The sequence below is a fragment of the Motacilla alba genome, chromosome 3, assembly GCF_015832195.1.
Source record: "Motacilla alba alba isolate MOTALB_02 chromosome 3, Motacilla_alba_V1.0_pri, whole genome shotgun sequence".
NCBI classification, from domain to species: domain Eukaryota; kingdom Metazoa; phylum Chordata; class Aves; order Passeriformes; family Motacillidae; genus Motacilla; species Motacilla alba.
The window spans coordinates 96,737,075-96,760,962 of NC_052018.1; the positions used below are offsets into that span (position 1 = coordinate 96,737,075).

Below are 23,888 nucleotides of genomic sequence, written 5' to 3' on the forward strand. Positions count from 1 at the left end.
GCTTTTGCTGGGGGCATATGGGTTCAATATGCTGCTCAGTCTGAGCACTGGACAGTTCAGGAGTTCAGGTACGGAATGGTACTGTTCTGCCAATTGATGGCAGCCAGATTCTGGGATGAGGTGGGAAAAGTGCCCTGATGTGGATATCCCTGCCTTGGTGCTGGGCACCAGCAAACCCTGCAACTGCACTCTACAGGCTCCGAGGCTGTGATGCCTTATGAAGGCTGACCTAGAACAGAGACTAGATGGAGCTAAAGAATAAAGTAGGTATTTATTAGAAGGCCTCAATGGATACACCTTGGGCAGCACAAGAGCCCAGCCAGGACTACACTCAAGATGAACCCACAAATGGTCCCAAAATGGATGACCGATCATGGGTCCTCACACTTTTATAAGTTTTGGTCCATTAGGATATTGGAGCTAATTGTCTAATTACAGCTTTAGCCCATGAAGTCCCATCCTTCTTGTTTTTCTCTCTTCAGTCCATGTTGTTTATGCTCTTGGGCCTGAGATCTGGATCAGTTGTCCTTGGTCCCCAGTTAGAGAAGGAATTGTTTTGTCTACCTACTCTTGAAGAGAGCTCACCATCCCATAATATGAAGCCCAGACCCACACATTAAAGCAGTACAGAATTTGAACAATATAAAAGCTAAAATCTGAGGCATCAGCTGGAACTTAAAGAGAACATTTGACAATTAAAAGACAGGATTCTGATGTACATGTCTTGACAAGGGTCAAGCACAATCCTCTGAAAGTATCAAAACAAAAACTAGTTTGGATAAAGGCCAGAACAGTAGGACTCTGGCTGTTTCTTTCCTTTTTGTAAGCCAATCCCTTACTTGTCATTTTTCCCACCTTTCCTCTTATTACAGAAAGTGTTCTCTGGAAATGATTCTGTTTTGATGCTTTCTGTGTGGCAGGTGGCCTGTCCCTGGCAGCTATACTCTACTAACCCAGTGCTGTACAGCAGTGTTACATAAACCTCTGCTTATTTTATTAATGTGGTTGGAGATGGGGATCCATAAACCTCTGAATCTAGGCACTGAAATAGTGCAATTGCAACCTGCACAGCTCAGTCATCAGTAGCTTCCTACTTGTCTGGGAAAGGCAGGGATGGGAGCAAGCTCCCATGTCTTTTCTGTCATGTATTATGGTTATTAAGTAGCTGTGAGCAACTACTTTGCTTTTGGTTGCATGAGCAGATGTGTGAATGTCAGTAGCAGCATAATAGCAATTTTCTTTCTGTCAAAAGAAAGACTGGCTTCTGTTTTGTGTCTGGCTTCTAGTTATGAAATTTCCTCAGAGAAGACATTGTGCAGCCCATGTACTATCCACTAGACAGCACTTTTTTTGGAGTTTTTTATCTTGTTTCCAATATCTGCAATAGCAGCAGAGCTCTGAAGGTGTTACAGATGGTCAAGAAAGGCTCACTAGTATATCACTACCATTCATGTGAACATTGAAGTTTAAGTATTACAGGTTTTAAATACTAGAATAAGCTTAGACTTCTTTGGGGATTGTTGCTGCATCATTCCAGGCAGGCAGCTTTGCAAAAATAGCCTTTGTTCTTTATTAAAGCTAAATGGATCTTCTGCAGTTGTCATTACCATCTGGTTGGGAGGTATTGACAGCAGTGGACTGTAATCCCTCCTAGCATCCTGTCAGCATGGTGCAGTGAGGACCTGAATCAGAGCAGGGACCCCAGGAGCTGCTGGAGGAGGGGTGTTTGGCTGTCTGTGGTGTCCTTCTGTCTGTGCAGATGTGCTCCCTTTCATAGTAGCCAAAACAGCTCTTCTCAGCTTTAAACTGCATCATTTGATTGCAGAGCAGAAAAAGCATGGAAAAGAAAAATTGTATTGAGTAGTGACAGTACAGAAGAGGTTACAAAAGAGAATAATTACATTCTTCAGGGCACTCTGAGGGTTGCAACCAGGAAAATGCAGTCAGAAGGCACTTGGTGTGCTTTCTGAAACCAGTTTTGAGAAAGCCTAGGTTCTGTATGGTGGAGCCAACTTTTACTTCACTGTCACCTCCTGTCTCCAGGTTTGAGGACCGACACCTAGTTTTAAATAATTCTTTGAATTTAGACTTTCTTAAATTAATTTAGATCAGATTGATTTTCAGCTTAGTTCATGCACTGCATGTAGGACAGCATCACTGGCACTAATCTGCTTGCCTTCCCTCCCAGGGCTGTTGATCCCATTTTTATTCTGGAAGCTGCCCTTCAGCTGAGATTCTGGCAACAATTTTGCTACCTCTGGATCCAGTGGGGCCCAGCTGCTCAGAAGGAGCAGAGGAAGCTGAAGTAAAATTTTACTCTAAGCTCCAGGCACAAGGGAAGTCCCCTACAGGTCCCGCTATGGTTACCATGACTGGATGCTGTCATTTGATTTAGGGGTCAGCTATGTAAGTGTCTGGGTTTTTGACTCAGAATCGGTTTAGAAATGGAGAACAGATGAAGAGCAAAACAAATGACATAAAGGACAGGGCAACAGGCAGCTCTTCAATGAGTGAGACATTAGGGATGATTTACTGTAACATGGAAACAAGGGTAATGTGTGCCAGTAATTCTGTGAGAGAAAATGCATATTATAATTTTCCAAGCAGATGGTCCAAGGTGAGTGATGAGCTATTTAGATAAAATTTAGGTGGGAAGGAGGCTGTGGAGAATGAAGTGGAAGTATGATGAGTTATAGCAAAGGTCAGAAGCTGGCTTTTATTTTCTGAATCACTTTGGTGACCAGGGGGTGTATTTTCAGCATATGCTGCAGACTTAGTTTAAGACTTCATCCTGCTGACTCAGTTTCCCTAAACTTTACCTCCACAGATGTATTGCAAATCCCTTCTAATCTGTCCATATGGAATATACTGAAACTTAATGTCTATAAAGCAAATTTACATCTTTACAAAGGAAATACATGAAGTTAGATGTGAACCTGCTACAAGTGGTGCTTTATGACTCCAAAAGTGTCTGGGCATTAGCACAAATATTCACACATTTACAAGAAGTTTCTTCTGTGTTAGGGTGAGTCAAGGGGACATTTTAACAAAAAGAATAACTTTACCTTTTAGTTGACTTTTCCCATAAAAACCAAATTCAGCCAATTTTTCTCAAAGTGGTGTTTTTTCACAGTCCCCACATATCTGAAGACTTGTTTTGTGAAATAAATTAACTTAAAATCAACAGAGTTACAGAAATCTTTAGCCTGTGAGCACTCCTGTTCTCTTGGGATGTATCAGGTATTCATTGCTTGTGTGGAAGCAGCTACTGTACTAAGGGAATCACTAAAAAGGAGGTTATATAAAGGTGGATTGCGTAGTATGTATCTCCTTATAGGACCAGTGAGTTGTGGAGTAGGAGGGAAGTCCATTGCTGGATGACTGCCCTGGGGTATAAAAAATGGTCCGAAGTTACAAGTGATGACAGAGAGAATAATTAAATTAGAAGATTCACCATTATATGAGCATCTCTCCTCTTTGCACAGACACAGACAAAAGGTTTGCAATCTTAAATGTGATCTGGGCCTGATTCCCATTTATACTAAAACCCTTTTTATACCACAGAGAGGGTGCAAATATAACATAGACCAACTCTGATTATCACCTCGAAGATTGATGGTGTTCTTTGTAATATGTAAAAATCACTCTACAAAAAGACTTTTGTTGTTGAGGAAGAAGAAGAAGGCAGGTTGGTTTTTTCCAAGCATAATGTTTTAGGAAAGTCATATCTGCACTACTTGGCAGAGGAATATAAGATAAAGTTTCTGCAAGTCACAGTTCCTCTAATTTTGCAGCTAGGTAGTATCTGCAGTTGATAATGACCTATATACAAAAGGCCGAATTTTATTTTCTGTCACCAGGCATGCTGTTTATACCCACACAAGGGGTGATTAGTCTGATTGATTTGGAAAGGCTGATCATTTCTTTGACCCATGTAACTGGTGAGACAGCAAAGTGCAAAATTTACCCATAAGCTGCTGATAAAGTGTCCCTGTGGTTTGCAGTCTCTGCAAATCTACTGGAAAGACTAATGTACAGTTATGGCCCAACTCCAAGGAATTTCTTTCTTACAGAGATCTTTGATTTTGTAACTGAAGTGACTATCTTGCTATCTTGCTAGAAGATGTGGAAGAAAATATAATTTACTTTGTCTTTTTTTGGTATTATGTAGAATAAGAAGTTTTTAATTCCTTTGGAAACTTCTTAAGATTTCAGAAATGCTCTTGCTCTCATGCTGGCTCGTCTAAGCAGTGGGAAAAAAAAAATTTGAAACAGATTTCTGAGAATAGCCAGCACCTGTGATACTGCAGATCCTGATATGCCCCTCCTGCCCAACTGAAGAGAAAGTAGAGGTGTGAACCAGTTTGCTTGTTCTTGAGGCAGTGCACAGAATAACAAGATATGCAGGGCTTTTTTCTCTGTCTCAGTGTTTCCCCTTAATAAGTTCTACCACAGTGCAAAAAAAAAAAATCTTGTCAAAGAGGGCATGATCCCATGAAAATTTCTGTTTTTACCAAATTGGCATTTTCCATTGTAGGCTGTCCATACTCAGCATTGATTTTACATTGCAGCTTGACCAGCTCACTTGCATTTCAAAGCAGAAGTTGGAGGAGCTATTAGTTGCTTAGCTGAGCAGGTTGAATATGATCTGCAGTCTCCTCTTCCACATTGATTCCTTGTCTCTTTACTCTCCGTATCCTGAATGTCACTGAACTGTGAGAGGCCTGCTAAATGGACAAAAATATTGATTTCCTTTCCCCTTCTTTTATTTTCAAAAGCTCCTTATTTACCAAGAACTGAACTAATATCAGGAAAACAAAAGATAACAAAAAAGGCAGAAGGATGGTAGTTTTTGTGTATTTTTTAAAAGACATATAAACATGGTTGAAACTGGAGTCCTTTAAGTTGTGTTTTCATCAAGAAAGATTATTTGCCTGTATGAAACCTTTGAACTCAGGCTGTTCAGCTTCATATTTTACTATTGTCTGATTGATTATGAACTTCTGGGTGGTTTCCTAAATGGCTGTACCTCTAGTGTTAGGATTTTCTGTGATTTTTGCAGAGAAGTTAATGAGCAGTCCCAGGTATGCCAGGTTTTAATGCAGAATGCAATCAGTAAGTCTTTTATAAGAGTTTATTGTACAGTGTTTTGTTCCTATTTTGTTCACCCACAAATGTGACACCAATTGCAATACCAAATTTAGTGGGACAGAGGAAAAAGTCAAGGAACATAAGCTGGAGCCAAATAAAAATTAGGAGACGTACCAACAGGGATCACTGTGGGGACAGCATTAGTGTCCAGATATTTACGTATCTGCTGATGATCTGTGTAAGCTTAGACATGTTTGGGATGGCAAATGGGGCTGGTCACAGAAAGGGTAAAATTAGAACTGGTCCAGAACATCCAAGTGTGATAATAAAAATAGCCAGGAGGTCCTTGATATCCAATGACATTGTTTCAACTAGTAACAAAAAAGTAAAAGCAAGCTAGAGTGATGGCTAAAAACAATGAAAAAGAACTATTTTACACGGAATGTTACTTCTCCTATAAATCAAAGCAATTCTCATGTTGTCTGTGCTCATCATTATGAAAATAAGCATTTAAAAATACATAAAGAGTGTGTCCTAGGGTGACATTATGATGCTTGTATCCCCATTTGTGTGTTCTGTTTATGCTGGATATTATGTTCTGTGCCTTCAAGACTGGCTCTGAAGAGCGAATGTTTTGTTTTGGTTTTGTTATCAGCCTGCTCCCCCATGGCTGGCGGGACACAGAGATGGGGCAGTACACAGTGTGGCTTTTGCTTTTTGCTGGGCTTTTTGCTTTGCTCTTGCACTGACTTCTGCTTTGCTCCTGCTTTGCTCCTGCTTTGCTCTTGCTTTTGGCTTCTGCTAGTTAGTTAGTTTAGCTAAGCAATCCAAATTTTTTCCCTGGACTGTTTTTTCTTTTCCCTTTTTTGGAACTACTTGAACCTGCTCTGGACTGGCACCTGGGAAACACCGAGAGTTTGCACCTTGTGGCCTGCAGCGCCCATCCCCAGCGCCGGAGGGACTGACAACAGAGCGACCACCCCCCAAGAGAGACTTTCTGAATTTGTCATCTTTTTCAGAGCGGTGAAAGAGTGTTGTCATCTGGTTTTTGTTCATTTTGTGTGCTGGGGGTGCTTTGCCTGTTAAATAAACAGGTTCTTTCCACTTCCCTCTGAGGAATTCTTCCGGAACAGGTTGGGGGGAGGGGCTGTGCGGGTTTGCTTTCTGGAGGCGCCCCCTTTTGGCAGTTTCCTCCCAAATTTGCCCTAAACCAGTACAAGTGATACAAGTATTTTATGGAAAGAGATGCATTTTTCTTTTAATGAAATATTGAAATGAAAAAAAAATGCTTCACGTGTCCTTTGCTTAGAAGTGGTAGGGAAAGTTCTGTTGATAAACTTCCAAATTTCTAAGGATTTGTTCTCTAACACAGGATTTATGATGTAAAAGCTGCTACATATTTGCTATAGGGTAAGTCCCTGTACAAAACACTCTCCAGGATACAGCAGGGGAGAAACTTGGAGAAATCATTATGAATTATCCTCCAGAAACACCTATGTTTAGCAACAGTGTCTTGTTGCTAAGTATGGAGAGATCCATGAGAGCCTTTGAAAGTCATTAGTTTGCTTGAGAGGAGAAGTTCTCAGTTTATTTTATTAGTAATGGATGGTCAGTGACACTCACAGGCCCCCTGATATCCTTGCTTGTGCTTTCTGGGCCACAAAACAGGCTCAGAGACTTTGAAATAGAGCAGATGGATCCAACTCCGTCGCAACAAAAGCATCAATTTTCTGCATTGCTGTGTGTGATGGGTTGACCCTGGTCAGATGCCATGTGCATGCCAAAGCCTCTCACTCCTCTCCAGAGCTGGACAGGGGAAAGAAAATATAACATAGGAGGATTCATGTGTTGAGATATGGACTGGGAGAGATGATTCATCAAACATCTTGGGCAATACAGGCTGTAGGGAGAGATATGAATTGAATTTATTACACTAACCAAATCAGAGTGGGATTACGAAAAGTAAAATGAACCCTTAAGAACACCTTCCCCCCACCCCTCCCTCCTTCCCAGCTCTACCTCCTTCTCCAGCAGTGCAAGGACACAGGGAATGGGGTTATAGTCAGTTCATCACCTGTGGTTTCTTGGTTGCTCAGGGAGGAGTTGTTTCCCCATGCCACTGTGGGGGCCCTCCCACAGGAGACAGTTCTCCACAAACTTCCAGCCTGAGTCCATCTCATGAGCAGCTGCCGCAAACTGCTGCAGTGTGAATCCATCCCAGGGGCAGCAGTCCTCCCCAAACCACTGCAGTGTGGGGTCACTCTTGCATGGGATGCAGTCCTTCAAGGACAGGCTGCTCTAGCATGGGCTCCTCTCTCCATGGGCCTCCCACAGGGTCACAGCCTCTTCTCAGGCAGCCACAGCTCCTGCACGGGCTGCAGGTGGATCTCTGCATCCCCATGGATCTCCATGGGCTGCAGGGCACAGCTGCCTCACTGTGATCTCACCACAGTCTGCAGAGGAATCCCAGCTCCGGTGTCTGGAGCCCCTCCTGCCCTGGCTCCTCCACTGACGTTGGTGTTCGCAGAGTTGTTCCTCCCATATGTTCTCACCTCACTCTCCTCTGGCAATTACAACTGCACAATAACTTTTGTTTTTTCTTTCTTCTTACATGCGTTACCAGGATTTCTGATTGTCCCAAGCTTGCCAGTGGCAAGTCTGTTTTTGGAGCTGCCAGGGCTTGTCTCTGCCAGACATGGTGGAAGCTTCTAGCAGCTTCTCACAGAAGCTACCCCTGCAGCTCCACTGCTACCAAAACCAGGCCTTTCAAACCCAGTACAATGTCTGAATAGTGTTTAGCAGCCTCTCCACCCCTGGTTATCACTTCATTTGTAGAAATGAGGTGTCCTCATCACCATTTAAAAGTGATTCAGTTTTGCTTTGTTCATCTGACTTGTTGCAGTTCAAGTAGATCTGTACTTTCTTTTTGCTAGTGAGGAGCTTTAATGTTATTACATTTATTTTGTAGTGAAGAGTCACACAAAAAATGGGTTACTTTGTGGCTTTAACAAAAATGTAGAATGTGAGATGGGTGGTCCTCTCTGACATTGTATTTCTCTAATACATACACCTCTCATGATACAGATGGAATGGATAGTAAAATTAAACGTCTTTGTCTAAGTAAACATAGAAATCAGAGGTGAAAAATCTGCACTCAGTGACTCTGTATTGGCTTTAGCAGCATAGGGATGTCATTTATGGATAATACCCCTAAAAGCTCCTGTATGTACATTCTGTCCCATTCTCATAACTTTCTAAACGGTTTGTCACCGAAATTGCGGGAAAAACAAAAACCCTCTAACATAATTTTTAATGTTAGAGCGTCAAGGTGTTACTTTATTATCTGGTCAAGATGTATCACAGAAATAATCTTATCCACAAATAGCCTGGATGTGCAGAGAGAATCATTCCATGACATTTATTAGATTTTTCAGATTTTTTTATACAGTCAAAACTCATAGAAACTAATTGGGTCAGTATTCATTGGGCTAAAGTTGTGTAGTTCTTAGTACTTGGTGTCCTGTTGTATCTGGATTTCTTTGCTTCTGATGTTAAGTAGATCTTCATTCCTTATTTTCTTACCAGTCTTTTCTGGAGGAGATGTCTCCAACTCTGCCAGAGGTAGAGTCTGGGGTAGATGTTGGTAGATGGCTGCTGGTAGCTCTTTATCTTTTGGGCTATTCCCAGTCTGTTGAGATGTTAAATTCATCAGACCTCACCCAGAGGAACAATGCCCTGGAAAGAACTTAAAATTCTTTTTCCCCAGGCACGGGCAAACAAAACCCCTTGACTAAAGTTATACAAAAATTTTTAAACTGGTATGTTTTCAAACAGATTGAGTGTGCTGATCACTGGCTCAATAGAACTTTTCTGTCTCTCTCTTTTGTTGCCACCATGTTTCTTTGGATATGAGAAATTAATGCTGCCAACAGTCAGTACAGCATTCCACTATCTGAAGGTGGTTTGTTTGATGATGCCTTTGTGCATCTGGACACACTGTCCCAAAGCACCTTCAAGGGATGTTGATCTTCAGTACAGTTTATAGGGCCTGAGTCTCCAACCACCAGCCTGACTTCTTCAAAAATACAGGCTATCGGTTTCTACTTCTTACTTCACCTTCAGGAACAGACCTGTATTAACCCTGAGGCTTTAGAGAAAAAAGAACCATTACTTCCTTTGATTGATCAATTCGCTGCTATGTGCTTGGTGGTTTTTAAATCCCCCAATATGCCTATTCGATGTCAGCAGTTGGGACTGCCTTCTTCATCTGGAAATTGATTCAAATTCTCCTGTTTTGAAGTTGTTGGTATTTGAGGTTCAAGCTGTGGGTACTGTTACACTTTCATATACCCACTGGTATAATTTAGCAAATCTGTCATTTATGCTCAGTATAAAAGAGCCATTTAACTGCAGGATCTCATCAGTGCAATTAACCCTGTTCCTTTAAAATGAGGAGCTGATTGTCTTGGCATTCATGGGAGCAGAGAGCGTAGTAGAGTGCTGCAGTTCCTGGCCATTCCAGAACAGTACTGCAGTCAATTGATTACTTTGTTAGTTGGTTTTGCATCCAGTATCCTGCTGGTTTATTATCATCAAAGTGACTGTGTGCACCATGCATAAATACAAGTATAGGAAAAATCAATACTTGAAACCTTTTTTTCCTTGTAAAGAAAGACATCCATGGGCTACCTTTGATACATTATCTTCATTCTGCTTGCAACACGGGTAGTAAATTTTTCATAATTTAGTTCTATGCTAATGAAGTAGATGCTCAGGTTCTCATCTGTACTTAAACTTGTATCCTAATGAAAAAGGAAGAAATTACTTAAGAATGAAATAAACAAAAGGCTGTTATTGTAGGTAAATAAGCTTAGTTTTGAGATGTTAAAATTTGTAAGAAAATCTTGTTGTTGCACTAGGTTCTAATAAATATCATACTTCACAGTCTTGAATCATTTAGTGACTATTATCAAAAGCCTGAGTCCTATGAATGCTGTTTTTTCTGCTTCAGTTAGAGAAACAAGGATTTAAAAGCTGGTGTGAGGTTGCATTGTGAGTGGGATTGAGGGCTGGGTTCCAGGTCTGAATGTCACACAAGCCGATGGGATTATGGATGGTACAAGATGAGAATGTTTTCCAGTACTTTTCTACTGTTGGACATGCAGACATGTTCTCTGTTGCATGTGTTTATGAAATCTTGATGTGGTACTTAATGCCTTTGTATTACTGGGGATGCCTTCTCTTCTTTCAGAAGTAGAATCAGATGCAGTCCCTCTCCTGATCTAGACTAGATATGAAAGCAGAAATTTCCTTCTTGGGAAAAAAAAGTGCATTTTTCTAACGTAGGTACCCAGTTAGCAAGAGGATGAGGATTTTGCTGAGTCAGCTGTGTGCAGCCCTAAATGGGCAGTTTTCCACCCAGATCACTGGATTTGCATTATCATTTTCCAGGTTTGTTCTTTGGGGATCTTTTTTTCTGGAATATATGGATGTTACCTGTTCTTGGGCTCATTGCTTTCTAAACACATCTTTGTGAGGAAAAAGGCAAATTCTTACCTTATGCTGGTTAAGATCATGCTGCAAGGCAGCTGACTAAGGCAATTTGTAGCTCATGAAAAAGCTACCAAGACCTTTTTTAAAAATTTCAACTCTTTTTTGTCACAAAAATGCCTGATCTTTTCCAGATTCAATGCTATGACGTACTGTCCTTTGCAAATATGAGGAAACCTCCTTCGTTTTTGTGGTGAAAAAGAGGTCCCAGAATTTCTGAGAGGGTACTGTCTGTGGATAGTGACATCCTGTATGCCCCTCCTCCAAGTGAAACATTCAGAAAACAGGCTGCAGAGTGGTTTCAGTTCAGTGAAGATGATGCCTCTTTAAGGGGTGTATTTCCTTGTCTCAGAAAATTATAATGTTATAGAAAAAAATACACTATGTAGTATTGTGAAGATGGAACAAATCAGACAAATAGAGATGATACTGAAGAGGGAAAACAGCCTGTGCTACTTCTGCAAATTGCTCCTTCTCTTCCTCTCCATTGTCTTAAAAGACAAGCCAGGGCTCCCCAGCATTGCTTTTTAATTAGTAGAAATCCTTTTGTACTTAATCCTAATTCAGTGCCTTAATGCAGGCAGGTCCTGCAGAGCCAGCAAGCTTACATGGGAGCACAAATGCCTGAAATATTTTTCTCTGGCATCGCTCTGCATGAGGCTTGTCTTCTGTTTCTAATTATGTTCTCTGGTGACAGCTTGGGGCAAGCAGACAGGCAGGGGTGAGGCTGGGAGGGGGGAGGCAGAGTGACACGTGTTGCTCTGTCTCCATGGCATCACTGAGCTTTGTCTTAGAGCTGTCAAACACTGTGCTTATAACTTTATTTACTGTGTACAGCAACATGGTGCCATGAAATACACCTTGTATGGGTCCTGCTTAGTCACTGCCCTCTTACCAGGTTATTTCATATTAGGTTTTTTCTTTACTTTCAATCCATTCCACTTTAAATGAACCTGCATAGGTATTGGGAGCACACATATAAATGAAAGAAGCATTTCAGTATTTTACCACTTGGTGCCTTTAGTTAAGGAGGTAAAACTTATACAAGTATATTCTTAGAAACTTTTGACACTGCCTTTTCAGGCCATGCTGTGCCCCATCCTACTCTCTGTGAATTGGTATTAGGTTTTCGGGGTTATAGTGAAACAATAGAGCTGTGAGGAAAACAGCTTTTAGCCCCCATCAGTTAGATCCCAGTTTCACCTCTATCACAGACACCTCACTGAGCACTGTCTTTTATGCTCATGCTTTAATTAACTGAGACAGAAAGATGCCTCCAAGAATGATTCAACTATCCTAAGATCTGATTGAACCTTTGTATGAATTTCTCCTGTGTTGATTTTTACTGACACTATATATATAAAGTTGCTGTGACACAGCAGTGTAACTCATATGTAAGCATTTTTAATCTGAAATGCCAAAGTCACACATGTAGAAGTTGTTCTCTGAGTTGTTAGATTTATTTAATAACCATGGATTCTTTTCAAGAACACACCTAAGTAAATGTTAGGGCATCTTACTGCCTTCTTGCTGCACCTAAACATGTATTTAATCATTCCTCTTTGATCAGGAAGGCTAGATTTTTTTTTTATTTTATTTTTTTTTACAATTAGATGTTAGTACTCTTCATGCTATCTTGTTTTCAGATGTTAGGCTAAAGAGTGCAAAATGAGTATGCCAAAGTTGACAGCACCTTTTGCAAGGTCTGCGAATATATTACTACATATTACAACTCCAGTTACAGCCACCGAGTGGTCTCCTTTAGGAAGGCTCTTCTACATGGGTACAAATAAGGTAGTTATGGTCTGACATTTGAAGTTCTTGCTTCCAAAGATATTTGCATGTTTAATTTTTCTTATATTCAACAGTGTTTCCTTAAATGTCTTATGGATTTGCACTGCATAAAGAAAAGGATTTCTGAAAAGGTTTTATAACCTGTATTTTCATATCCTATACTTCTGCCAGTGTGGTCAGTTTAGTGGCTTTTTTGCCATATAGTTTTTCTTGCCAGTATATTTATTTATAACTTATTTAGTGCAAGGATAATTCTTTAAAGTAGATCATTTTACAAGACATTTTTGAGAGCCTCAGAAGTATGATGAAAGCTTACATCATAAGATTTTTTTCTGCCAGAAAATTTCTTTGGCAGTGTCTTGTCCTGCTGTAAAAAGGGGAGTTGGGGGGATTATTTTTGATAGATTTCTCAGATGAAAGTAAAATGACAAGGCTGCCAGCACATATACAGCCCCTAAAGGAATCCTTCACCTCATGTATAATGTTGAGGCATAAATAATCAGATTGTTCCTCCCTGTCAGGCAGGAAAGGTTATCTAATGATCTTATAATGCCCTGGAGAAAAATCTGAAAAAGTAGAAGTGTGGTTGAGACCTGCTTCCTCACTGTGACAAATGTCTAAAATTTGGAGCTGTGACATATTTGGAATTTGTAAAATAATTTTAGCTTCAATTTTGGTGGCAACAAAAAATACAACTGTGACAAGAGGACTTGTGATAATAATGATGCCTGGAGAAGGGGCTCGGTCTTATGCTGGTTGTTTGGTGTCTAAAACATGTTCAAGCTGAGTTTTTTCTCCACTCTGGGGGAGTCTCTTCCCCTCACAGCTGTTGCAGTAGTCCTGGAGCTTTCTACCTCTTTGTAAATTCTGACTGGAATCAGTCCCTGGTTTAGAAGTTGCAAATGAATGACACAAACACAAATAGTGTGTTTTCATAACCCTTATCACTCATGAAAACAAGTCTAAAATGAGATTTTTACATGTGTCAAGAATGCTGAGGTAAAGATGTAAAAATTAACCCTTCTAGGTGAGGAAAGCTGTGCAACAGGAGGGCTTCATCCGAAGGAAACGAGGATATAGAGACATCAATGACATTGACATCAACATGAATGATCCTTTATTTACAAAGCAGTGGTACCTGGTAAGTTCTGAGAGAAAATCACAATAATCATAACTAAATAATTGTCATTCAAGCCGTTCTATGCAGTTACATTGTTTTCCAACATTTCTTTACAAGTGCAGGACTTGGGAATGGATCCAAGGCTCTGTTGTGTTGGTTTTAATTGTACCCCTTTTATATTGGGAAGATCCAGCACATTTCAAGAGATAAATTTCATTTCAGTCAGTGGAAAGATCCTTAGAAGTCTTGAAAGAGAGCTGTATTGATTTCCTGTGGGCATTGTTGGTGTGCTGATGTGACCCCTAGAACTGCATATGAATCATGTCTTTGAGCTGTTGCCAGGTAAAATATTGTTATGGGATTATAACAAAAGACTATAATGTATTTGCTAGCAAAAGTTAAAGCTTCTGTTTTCTTATAGAAATTTGAATATAATTTGTCAAAAAAAGAACAGGTGAAAACTGATTAATTTTGGCTTAAACTAATGTCAGAGGAAATTAATATTTTGCTTAATTGTTTCAGTTTTTCTGTGTCATATTTTTAGAATGAGAAGTGTTTAGTCATGAAAGAAAAGTTATATTTTTACTTGGAAGTGAAATGATTTTTTAATTTAAAAAGTTGATAAAGTAATTTTGTCAGTTTTATTGTTGCAACGTATTTATGATGAAATATTCAGTAAATGCAGTACTGCCTTATTAACTTAAGAAGGGTATTTTTGCTTATGAGTAACGTTTCTTCCTCTTAATCCTTTTCTTATGTTTCGTTAATCCATCCAATATGGCTGGAGGTTTTTTTTCCTGAAGCAAAAGTTTTCAAATTAATTGGAGGCATATTAGCACATTTTATCCTTGATGAGTTGATAAACTAAAGTGAAGATTAATTCACTTATTTTCTGGTAGTTAATCAAAATGTTGCAGTGATAAAAATAACAAAAATTTAGGAAGCTATACAGTAGATCCCTGCTTTCAAGAAAAAGTATTTCCTGCTCATAAAAAGTCTTCTGTAAAATCAGTTGTTTTAACATTTTTCCTCGATTGATCCACTGGCTGACATGTTAAGTGGAGAAGTCCTTTCTTGGGGTCCAAAAGATTCCATGTTTAACCAAATCTTATAAACCACAAACAATTGAATTTTGCCTGTGTCGGGTTTTTTCAGGGATTTTGTTGTTAAATTGTTTGTTTGTTTTGTTTGGGTTTGTTGTTGTTGTTGTTTTTACAGCTGCATAATTGCAGTAGATATGACTATGGACAGATGCATACTCCAAAAACATTTGGAATATATTTTCTGTACCAAAGATGCATGCAGAGACATAAAGGAAAAACCAGTGGCTGTGGAAGTATGTCAGTCAAGTAAAAAAAGCTATTTTTTTTTTCACTGACGTATTAGATTAACACTGGTCAAGCAGATGGGACTCCTGGACTTGACCTTAATGTAGCTGAAGCATGGGAGCTGGGATACACAGGGAAGGGAGTAACCATAGGAATTATGGATGATGGTAAGTGAAGACTGAGTACTAATTTAATACTTTTAAATAGACTTTTTTCATTTAATTTAAGTTTAAAAAAATTAAAAAGTAATAATTGATTACTTGTAGTGGTGAGACTACCAGCCTCTATAAATACTTTGAGATCTTCAGGGAAAATATGATACAAAGATAGGGGTACTGAAGAATGAATATCCAAGCATTAGAACTAGTTTGCAATTATCACTCAGATATCTTCCAGGGCACACTGTAATGGCCATTAAACCTAAGGAGAAATTCCCCTTGGCACTGACTGGAGGAGGAAATTGCTGTGCAAAAAATACCTAAGAAAATTTTTTTTTTTATTATATTCTTTTCAATCCTTGTTGATAGCAGAAATAAATAAGCACTTTCATGCTGAATGTCAATGAAGATCTGCATATTAGATATATTTCTAATTTCAGACTTAATTCAGGAAAGATGAAGATAAATTGTGCAGTTGAAGTTACAGCTCTTCTACTTATGGATTCTTGCTGAAGTAAAGGAATTCCATGAAGTCTCTCAACACTCTTCTTTGGAATAAATTTTGAATGTTTTCCTTTAATGGGGCTGAATAAAATTAAAAATAAATAAAATGTCTGTATCCACATATGTTTTCTAGAGTCACCTGGGATCTGTCCTTACTTATTTCTGTTCTTCACTTGCTTACTTCTATGGCAAGGTTTTTGTGTAAGTAAGAAAGTAGACTCAGACATCTGGATATTAGGAAGAAATTCTTTGCTATGAGGGTGGTGAGATACTGTAACAGGTTGCCAGGGGAGGTTGTGGCAGTGTTCAAGGCCAGGTTGGATAAGGCCTTGAGCAACCTGATTCATGTATTGATGAAAGATCGATCTCATCTGAGAGATGACTTCTTCTGTCATAATTTCACTGATCTCACAGAGGCAGGACTTGGCTTTCTGATTAGCAAGTCATGACTGTGATGGGAATGATGGCAAACTATTTGAGCTTTGCGTCAATAAAACTGATGGTCCATCAGATACAGCTTTCAGAGAAGGGAGTAATTTGCCTTATAATTTCTTTCTAGTAACTCTAAAAAAGATGACCTGAATAACAGGATTCTTCATGGAGATTTTTATTGTCCATCTGCCATTTGGATCAGTAACAAGGGTCTCCTAAGGCAAATCTAATGCTAAGGACCCTACAGAATGAGAAGTAATCTTTCTGTCAGAAAAACTATGATGATATGGCATTCTCCTTGCAAATGAAATAGAGCATGTAATGGGGAGGTGATTGGAAAAACGGGATAGAGTGGTGATGATGAAAATGTAGCATAAAATTGGTGGCCTTTGCTTTGTATGTTTTAACTGGCTGTGTAATAGGTCATCTTATCCCAGCTGAGTGTAGATCTGCCACCTTTGTTGCACCATCCACTGGGATTCTTACATTTGCCATGTATAGAAAGATGCCATGCAATAGAACGAGTATTCTATTATTCTATTGCCATGCAATAGAATGAGTATTACACACTGTTAGAATCTTTAGTACGCTACCAAAATGTGGAGCCTATACACAGATATTTGCTAGAATGGTTTAATCCAACATTAAAAGTTCTCTTTCATGAATATAATCTGAAATGTTTGCCTTAGTGATCACCCCAAGTCTACTCTAGGTAATTTTCTACTTAATTTACATTGGTTAAAAATGCTCATTTTTCTATCCTGTTCTGATCCAGTGCTTACCAATCTCATTAGTTTTGGTACGTCTTGAGATGACAAAACTCATACAAAGATAAATCATGATTTAAACATTAAAAATAAATATGATCTAGTCCACAAAACAGTAAACTTTGTCATTCAGCTCACTTTTTCAAATGGCATCTGGATTTTTACATAAATTATTGAAAAGTCCACATTTAAAAACTGGAATCTCACTTCAATCAGTTGCATTATTCACCATGATGATTTTCCTATGGTTACAAAGGAATCTTGTTCTGTGATCATTAGAAAAATCTTTTTTGAAACTCTTAACCTTTGGTTTTGTCTTATTGCAGGAATTGATTATCTGCATCCAGATCTTGCATCAAACTACGTAAGTTCATGCTGACCTTTTCTGTAAGATGTGGGCTTTCTTATTACTACAGTCCCTCTGCTACAAAATTTTAAGTAGGGAGTAGAACAGCAGGGACTCCTGATCTTAGTGATCATACATTTCCCATTGAAGGAAGCAGACTGAAAATGAGGCTGCCTGTGCAAGTAGTGGAAATGTGACAAGGCTCTTTGTGGAGAAATGAGAGTCTTGTGTCACATTAAATAAGCTGCAGCTTGCAATATTGGATTTAGGACAGAAATTAGTAACCTGTGAATTTTCTCTAAGTCCTGCTATTAAGATGCAAAATGCTCCTATCACTTGGAGGGCCATGGAGTTATGGGCTGTGGCAAGACATGTATTAGCCTTTGAAACCTCCAGGAGCAGTTTAATTCCTTTATACCAGGTGTTTTGATCCAGTGCTTCAAAGCATGTGCAGGGCAGATTGTGTATTCTCAGCACATGCTATGCAAATTGATTGTGCCTCAAAGCTACCTCAGCATTCCGACCTTTGGACTAGAGTGTTCTTGCATTTCTTAACTCTTTGTCTCCCTCCAACCCTTCATTGCCACTAGCATTCCTATCTTCAGGTTCCTTCCTGAGGGAAGCCCAGGCTGCTTCAGCTGTGCAATGTGGTTTAGTTTGCAATTGCAATTAAATGAAAAGAGGAACAAGGTGAGCTGGAGATTTTGGAAAAAAAATGTCAGCCGCTTGGATAGAACAGCTCCAAAAGGAGGAAGACAGTTATTTTTACATGTGGGCAGTTTGGAACATAGTAACACACAGGATGAAAATCTATTTGTGTTGCAAGTAGCAAAGCACATTTGGTAGATAATAAGTGGATATAGAATGCTTTGGAGAAGGCATTTGGGAAACAGCTGACCACAGAATGCAGATTAGCCAGTTTCACTCCTTATGAACTGGCTTTGTAGCAGCTAATTAAACCCTGTGCCCTGACTGCAGAATTCTCTCCCAAGAGAAATAACTCAGGAAGATGTTCCCATAAATTGATAGAAATAAATAATTTTTTAAAAGGCAGCCTTTTTCTTTGCAGAAATTTTGCTCTGTGTATGTTCTAGCATATGATGTGGGCAAAGCACATGCTCTACATTCACTTCCCAGCAGCTAGTGTGGACAAAGTATGTGGGAATATTCTGTTTCTAAAAATCATGTTACAAATAGACAAGCAAAAAGTCTGCACAATATACCTGATATAAGAGTTCTGTTGTTAACAGTGAATTTAGGATCATGTCCAGAAACCAAAACTAGATTGTGCTGTAATACAGTGATTTCTCTTTTAGTGCCAAAATATTTTGTTTGATGGATAAATATTTGTCAGGTTTAGCAGAAATATATTGGTTTTAGAGTGGCAATAGTGAATATTGTGGAAATTAGTGGAAAATGACACAGAGAAGGGCAGTACACAGACATGATGGTAGAAATCCTGAAATAATGGAGCTGGAGAGATATCTGAGAGTTAAGAGATATTGGGATGAAAATTGGAAAGAAAAGCTGTCTGGACATGGAGTCATCAAACCTTTAATGGCAGTCATGGAAGACTTGTTAGGAGACTGACTTTGAAACAAGGATCTGAAAAGATTTGTGCAGGAGTGACTTTGTCCAAGTGAGGAGAGGTTCTGTAGTGCAGCAGTGATCAGGCTGTAGAGGGAAAAGATTAGCTGGCTAATACAAAATGCAGAAGCAAATGACTGGTTGGTAAGACAGTCATTAAAGGAGCAGCAGAAGTCCCATCTGAAAGATCTTGAAGGAGATAAGACCTCCAGGCTTTAATACTTAAATTAAAAAAATAGGACTTTTCACATGAGGTCTATGGTCCTAGGCTGTCACAGCACTGTGTCTGAGAGGTGGCTGGTCAAGGACAAGGTTGATTACTTCTCCTGCTGCTAAAACCTGCCATCACCTCCCTTGCCCAACCACAGCAGAGTGAGTGCAGGTCTTGGTTCGCCTGTACTTTGCCTCTCCCTGCGAGGCTGCACGGGCCTCCTTGAGTCCCAGGAGTTCCTGCTCTGGCATCCTCTGCTGTCTCTCAGAGGCCAGGGGGCCCTTTTCCCAGTAGGTGGTAATTTGGGCATGAACTAAAGATGAGGACTTAAATTCCACTGAAGAAAAATATCAGTTTAGATGTAAAAATGCAATGAAACTAGTCTCTTGAGCTGACATAGCATCTTTGTACAACTCCTGTACCACATTCTTGGTGTTTCACTATATCTGCACTTTGGGACAGCTTTCCCTGAAGTTCTATTGTTTATTTTTAGGAAATAAAAAGCTTCTCAATTGTATTAAAGCCTGCATATCCTGGCAGTGTCTGTACATCTTGCTTGGAAAATGGGAGCAATTAGAAAGTCTCTCAAAGGTGGTAGTTTTGGCAGTTGAGCATTTTCAAGTGTAACACACCTTGGCCCTGTCTCCTCATTTTAATTTGGCTTTTATGATTTTGACTTTCTGGTTTTCTTGCTTGAATACTGGTTAATGGAGGTTAGCACTTAGATGAAATGCAGGGTCAGGGAAGAGAAAGATCTTTCTGAAGAAGAAAACTTTGTACTTTCTCGTAAGGCTGTTGAACTTCTACCTATCACATGGAGTGCACTTCCATCCATATTTTTCTTTTTCATTTTTTAAGATTTACTGCTTGAATCATCCATTTCTGGTTTTAATGCTCTTTATATACATGGAAAGACATGCGCCTGCTCATTGTGTGGGTGGACTGCTCTCCCAGCATTGCCTCCTGACTTGCTGCAGTATAGCTACTTGCTTTTCTCGGATCAGGGAGTTATGGCAAAACTGGAATTTTCCATTCTACACTGTGAATGCAGAGAGACTCATTGGCAAATGATCTATATTTTCTTCCAAGCCTTGAAAACTCTGCAGGGAACTTTGGAAACCTTCAGGAAACTATTTTTTTCACCACAAAGAGAGCCCTTCATTATGAACTGAAAATTAAAAGCTGGAGCCTTATCTACACCATGGTTTGCTTTCAGATTATAATGTACATATAAACCCAGCAATTTTCAGGACTGATTTCTCCAAGATAGAGCATCTGAATGAAAAAGAAATGTCAAGTTACAGGGGCTGCATCTGAGATATGTCTAATAAAAGGGGGAAAAAGCAGCTTTTGGGGATGGACATGGCAAACTAATTTAAAGAAAAAACTAAGCAAATTGAGATTTCTTGTGCCACAAACAGAAACATAAGCTGAGCTCTCTCTGATACCAGTTTTTTGTTGTGGTATTTTATCCTTGGCCGCTGCCTGCTGGTGAAGGTCAGTGTAGCAGCATTATCCCACTTAGAGCAGTGGGCAGCTAATCATCTCCTATAAGTGCATTTGTCCCTTATTAGCAGTCGTTAGAAAAATCAGGATCCCACCAAAAGACTTGGGCCAGGAGTGAAATTGCTGGTTTCAGTGTCAGAACTCTGCCTGAAGCTGAAAGCTTGTTTCAAAAAACCTAGGGGGAGAGAGAGAACAAGAAAAACACTGTAGGAAAACTGGAGGTGACTGTGTGATTAGGTAACATTTTCACCAAGTATTGATACATGTACAATGAAAATCAAGCAGCAATTCTTAGTAATAGATAGCAATTGAAAAGATTTTGAACTCTGTAGAATTGCTCAGATGTAACATGTGTAAACAAGCATCAACCTGAGTAGTGGTTCATTGCTGGCCTTCCCCAAACCTCCTCTCTTTTCTTCTCTGTACTATGAGTCCTTATGGTGCAGCCTTATCTTCCAAGGTCCTTGCCAGCTGTCACTCAAACTGTACACAGGAAAGGCCCTATGTAAGGAAAACTTTTTGGATTTACCTCAGGGTTAGTCAAAGTTTTCCTTCATCTATAATTTCTCATGCAGATGTGAACAGCAGACAGCCTTACCTATCTTCTCTTCCCGCTTTGTCAGCATCTCCAAACACAAAGCAGTCTCTCTCTCATCACTTTTGATGACTTGTTTCCAACCAATACCATAACAGCTCCCCCTGCCTTGCTGAGAGTGGGACCATATTTTTGGAATAATTATCTTATCACATAAGCAGTGAAGCAGGGAAATATTCCACTTCTGCTTGTGCTGCATTTGCCATTGTTTGCTAGAGGAACAAAAACACCATTGAATAATCTTTACAGCCACAATAGGTATAAGAAATAGTACAGGCAATAAATTTCGTACTGCAATATGTACAGCAAAGTGTAGCAACAGCAGGAAGGATCTTCTGACTTTTAGAAAGTCTGTTTTTCCTTCATTACCATGAATTTCTGAGTATGATTTGGCCTCCCTGCACACCACAAAAAGGACCAGCAAACTGTTCTGGTAGCCATGAGCCTGATTGCAATGATTTACCAGTACAAACCATCAGTTCTCCAGAAAAAAATCTCTAGTGCCTAGTTGTGGGATTTTGTAGAGCTGACAAAGCTCCACTGACATTTATCGATCCACACTGCTTTGGCCTTGGTGACCCACTGCCCCCCCACCCCGAAATCCCAGCTGATTTTTTTCCTGAGTCCAGTAGAGTCCACATATAACTGGTGGGGAGAAAAATGTTGTACCTTCTCAGGGCAAAATTTGTTAGAAACACTCTGAAAACATTGAAAAGCTCCCAGTGCCTCTGCACTTAATATGAACCCAGGGAATCTTCAGGAATCGTAAACACAAACCATAGGAGAGTCAGGTTCCTACTGGCCTAGTGTCAGGGAATGATATCAGACAGCTTTATGAGATCTGATTCCCCTGGCATGATTTTCAAAAGACTCTGAGACAGACTGCATTTCCTACTGCATTTCAAAGGGTTATGCAGCACATGCACTAGACACTTAATTTCAATAAGCCTTTGCTTCTGATACATTAAAAGTATTTTATGGGAAAACTCTATGTGCTGACTATTATTGCTAGCATTTATTTTTAATTGTAATGTTAAAAAAGCATTTATTTAGAAAAAAAATAACAGAATAAACTTGTTTCAGTACTAATTAGATTTGGGCTTGGTTGGTTTCTTTTGAGTTTTTTGGTGTTGCTTTGGAGTTCGGTTCTTGCTAATAGGTTTTTTAAAATAAACACTAACATAAAACCTTAAAATTATCAACCAAATAATGGGATAAATTCACAATACATCCTTCTGCTAGCATTGGAAATTCAATTAGAACACTGATGGATGAAGACTGTTAATGAAATTTCTGCTACAATCTGCTTCAAGAAATTGCTGAGACAGAATGAAGCCTCTCTTTTGCCAGGATGGAAGGATGGATCAAGTGTTAAAATGCAAGGCTGACTGATGCCTTAGCAGTCAAAACTGGTAGCCTTCTGTTGGGCTGTTTATGCTGATCAGGTGGCTTCTGGCAGCTCAGGGGCTTATTTTAGAATTTAGAATATGATTACTCAGGACATGCATGACAATTAAGTTTCACTGGAAAAAAATTAGAAGTTACTGGGAAAATAATAAAATTCTCTTTTAGACGTAGCTATTCTTTCTGTTATTCCATGCAGGATCAGCTTCGGGCTCATTTCTATGCTCTGTGCAGTCTGTTTTGTGAGGTTTTTTTCCTCAGAACATACTAAAGGCTAAAAAAGAGATGATGCCCTCTCTGAGCATATCAGCCAGGCATATAAGGTTCTCAGTATACCTGGAAGGGTGTCCTGAATTAGTCACATACAGAAAATGCTTCAAATCTTGGAAAACATAATGGGCTCCTATAAACAGTCCTCCCTGCTCCCAACAGTAACTGCTATAAAAGGGACATGTCACTGGTGCTCATGTATTGAAGTCTAAATAACATGACTGTACAGTTCCTCTGCTCTGTACCTTATTGCTGCTTAATATGAGCACTGCCCATGGGGGAGAGAAGCCTGTGTAAAGGAGATGTCAGTGTCTTCCTATTTAATGAAAGGTAAAAAGTTCCTGTAATCGTAATCTCTAGCTTTCAACTCAGTCAAAAAGATGGAACAGCAGAAAGAATGTAAAGGCTGTTTCTCCTCTGGATTATTTCATATGGCCAGAGGGTACAGAAGGAGGCTTTTTCTGCAAAAGAGGCTGTGACTAGTGAGTGAGGTGTGATTGCCTTAAGGAGAGATGATTTGTGTCACAGAGCTGTGTTTACAGGTGAAAGCTGGATTTCTTCCACTAGAAGTTGTTATGTGAATGGCTTTGCTGATGCCCATTTTTAGAGATCTGAACCCTGAATGCTTGACAAGACCTGGAGCTTAGTGATTAGTACCATCCATGCAGCTGGAGTTGGCACCATGGCCACGGCCTTTCCAGGGGGATGCACAGATTTATGCTGGCTATGAAATAGCCTCAAAACACTGTTCCTTTGGAATCAAAAGGTACTCACATACTGTAGTTGCATTTGACCGATATTATTTTCTGATCATTGTATGCTGCAAAAGGTTTCCATCCTTATTCTATATTAGAACACCTGAAAGGGATAATTTTCAAGTTAAATACATGCCTGATGTGCAAGCAATGTGAGATAGTGCTGAAGATACTTACCGTGCAAGTTAACAAGCACTCATTGTCTGCAGCGTTCATTTTTCTCTATAATCAATGTACTTAATCAGCTGCACACTGAGAAGGCATAAGGTGGCTAATCACTTTAATCATAAAACACTAATATTAATTTTCACTTAAGGCATCATCTGTGGAAAGTAAATGAGGATTGTTGAAATGAGGAATGCACAAGGATGAAAGAGCAGATGACATTTCTGCATCAGTTCTAGCTGATGTTTTTGGAATTGGCTAGTGCCTCTCTCTAGGGTTTCTTCAAGTAAGCCTTTTTTATAAAA

At 39.5% G+C, this 23,888-nt stretch overlaps 1 protein-coding gene across 2 annotated transcripts in view; it reads left to right on the forward strand.

The window, feature by feature from the left end:
• Positions 1-23,888, forward strand: part of PCSK2 (proprotein convertase subtilisin/kexin type 2) — a 106,462-nt gene that overhangs the window by 36,404 nt on the left and 46,170 nt on the right. The window contains exons 3-5 of one of the 2 annotated variants that reach the window (XM_038131348.1): positions 13,463-13,576; positions 14,942-15,050; positions 17,071-17,108. The exons of the other annotated variant lie outside the window; for it this stretch is intronic. Coding sequence (XP_037987276.1) covers positions 13,463-13,576; positions 14,942-15,050; positions 17,071-17,108 — 261 coding nt within the window. The remainder of the gene's footprint in view (positions 1-13,462; positions 13,577-14,941; positions 15,051-17,070; positions 17,109-23,888) is intronic. 2 annotated transcript variants of the gene reach the window in all.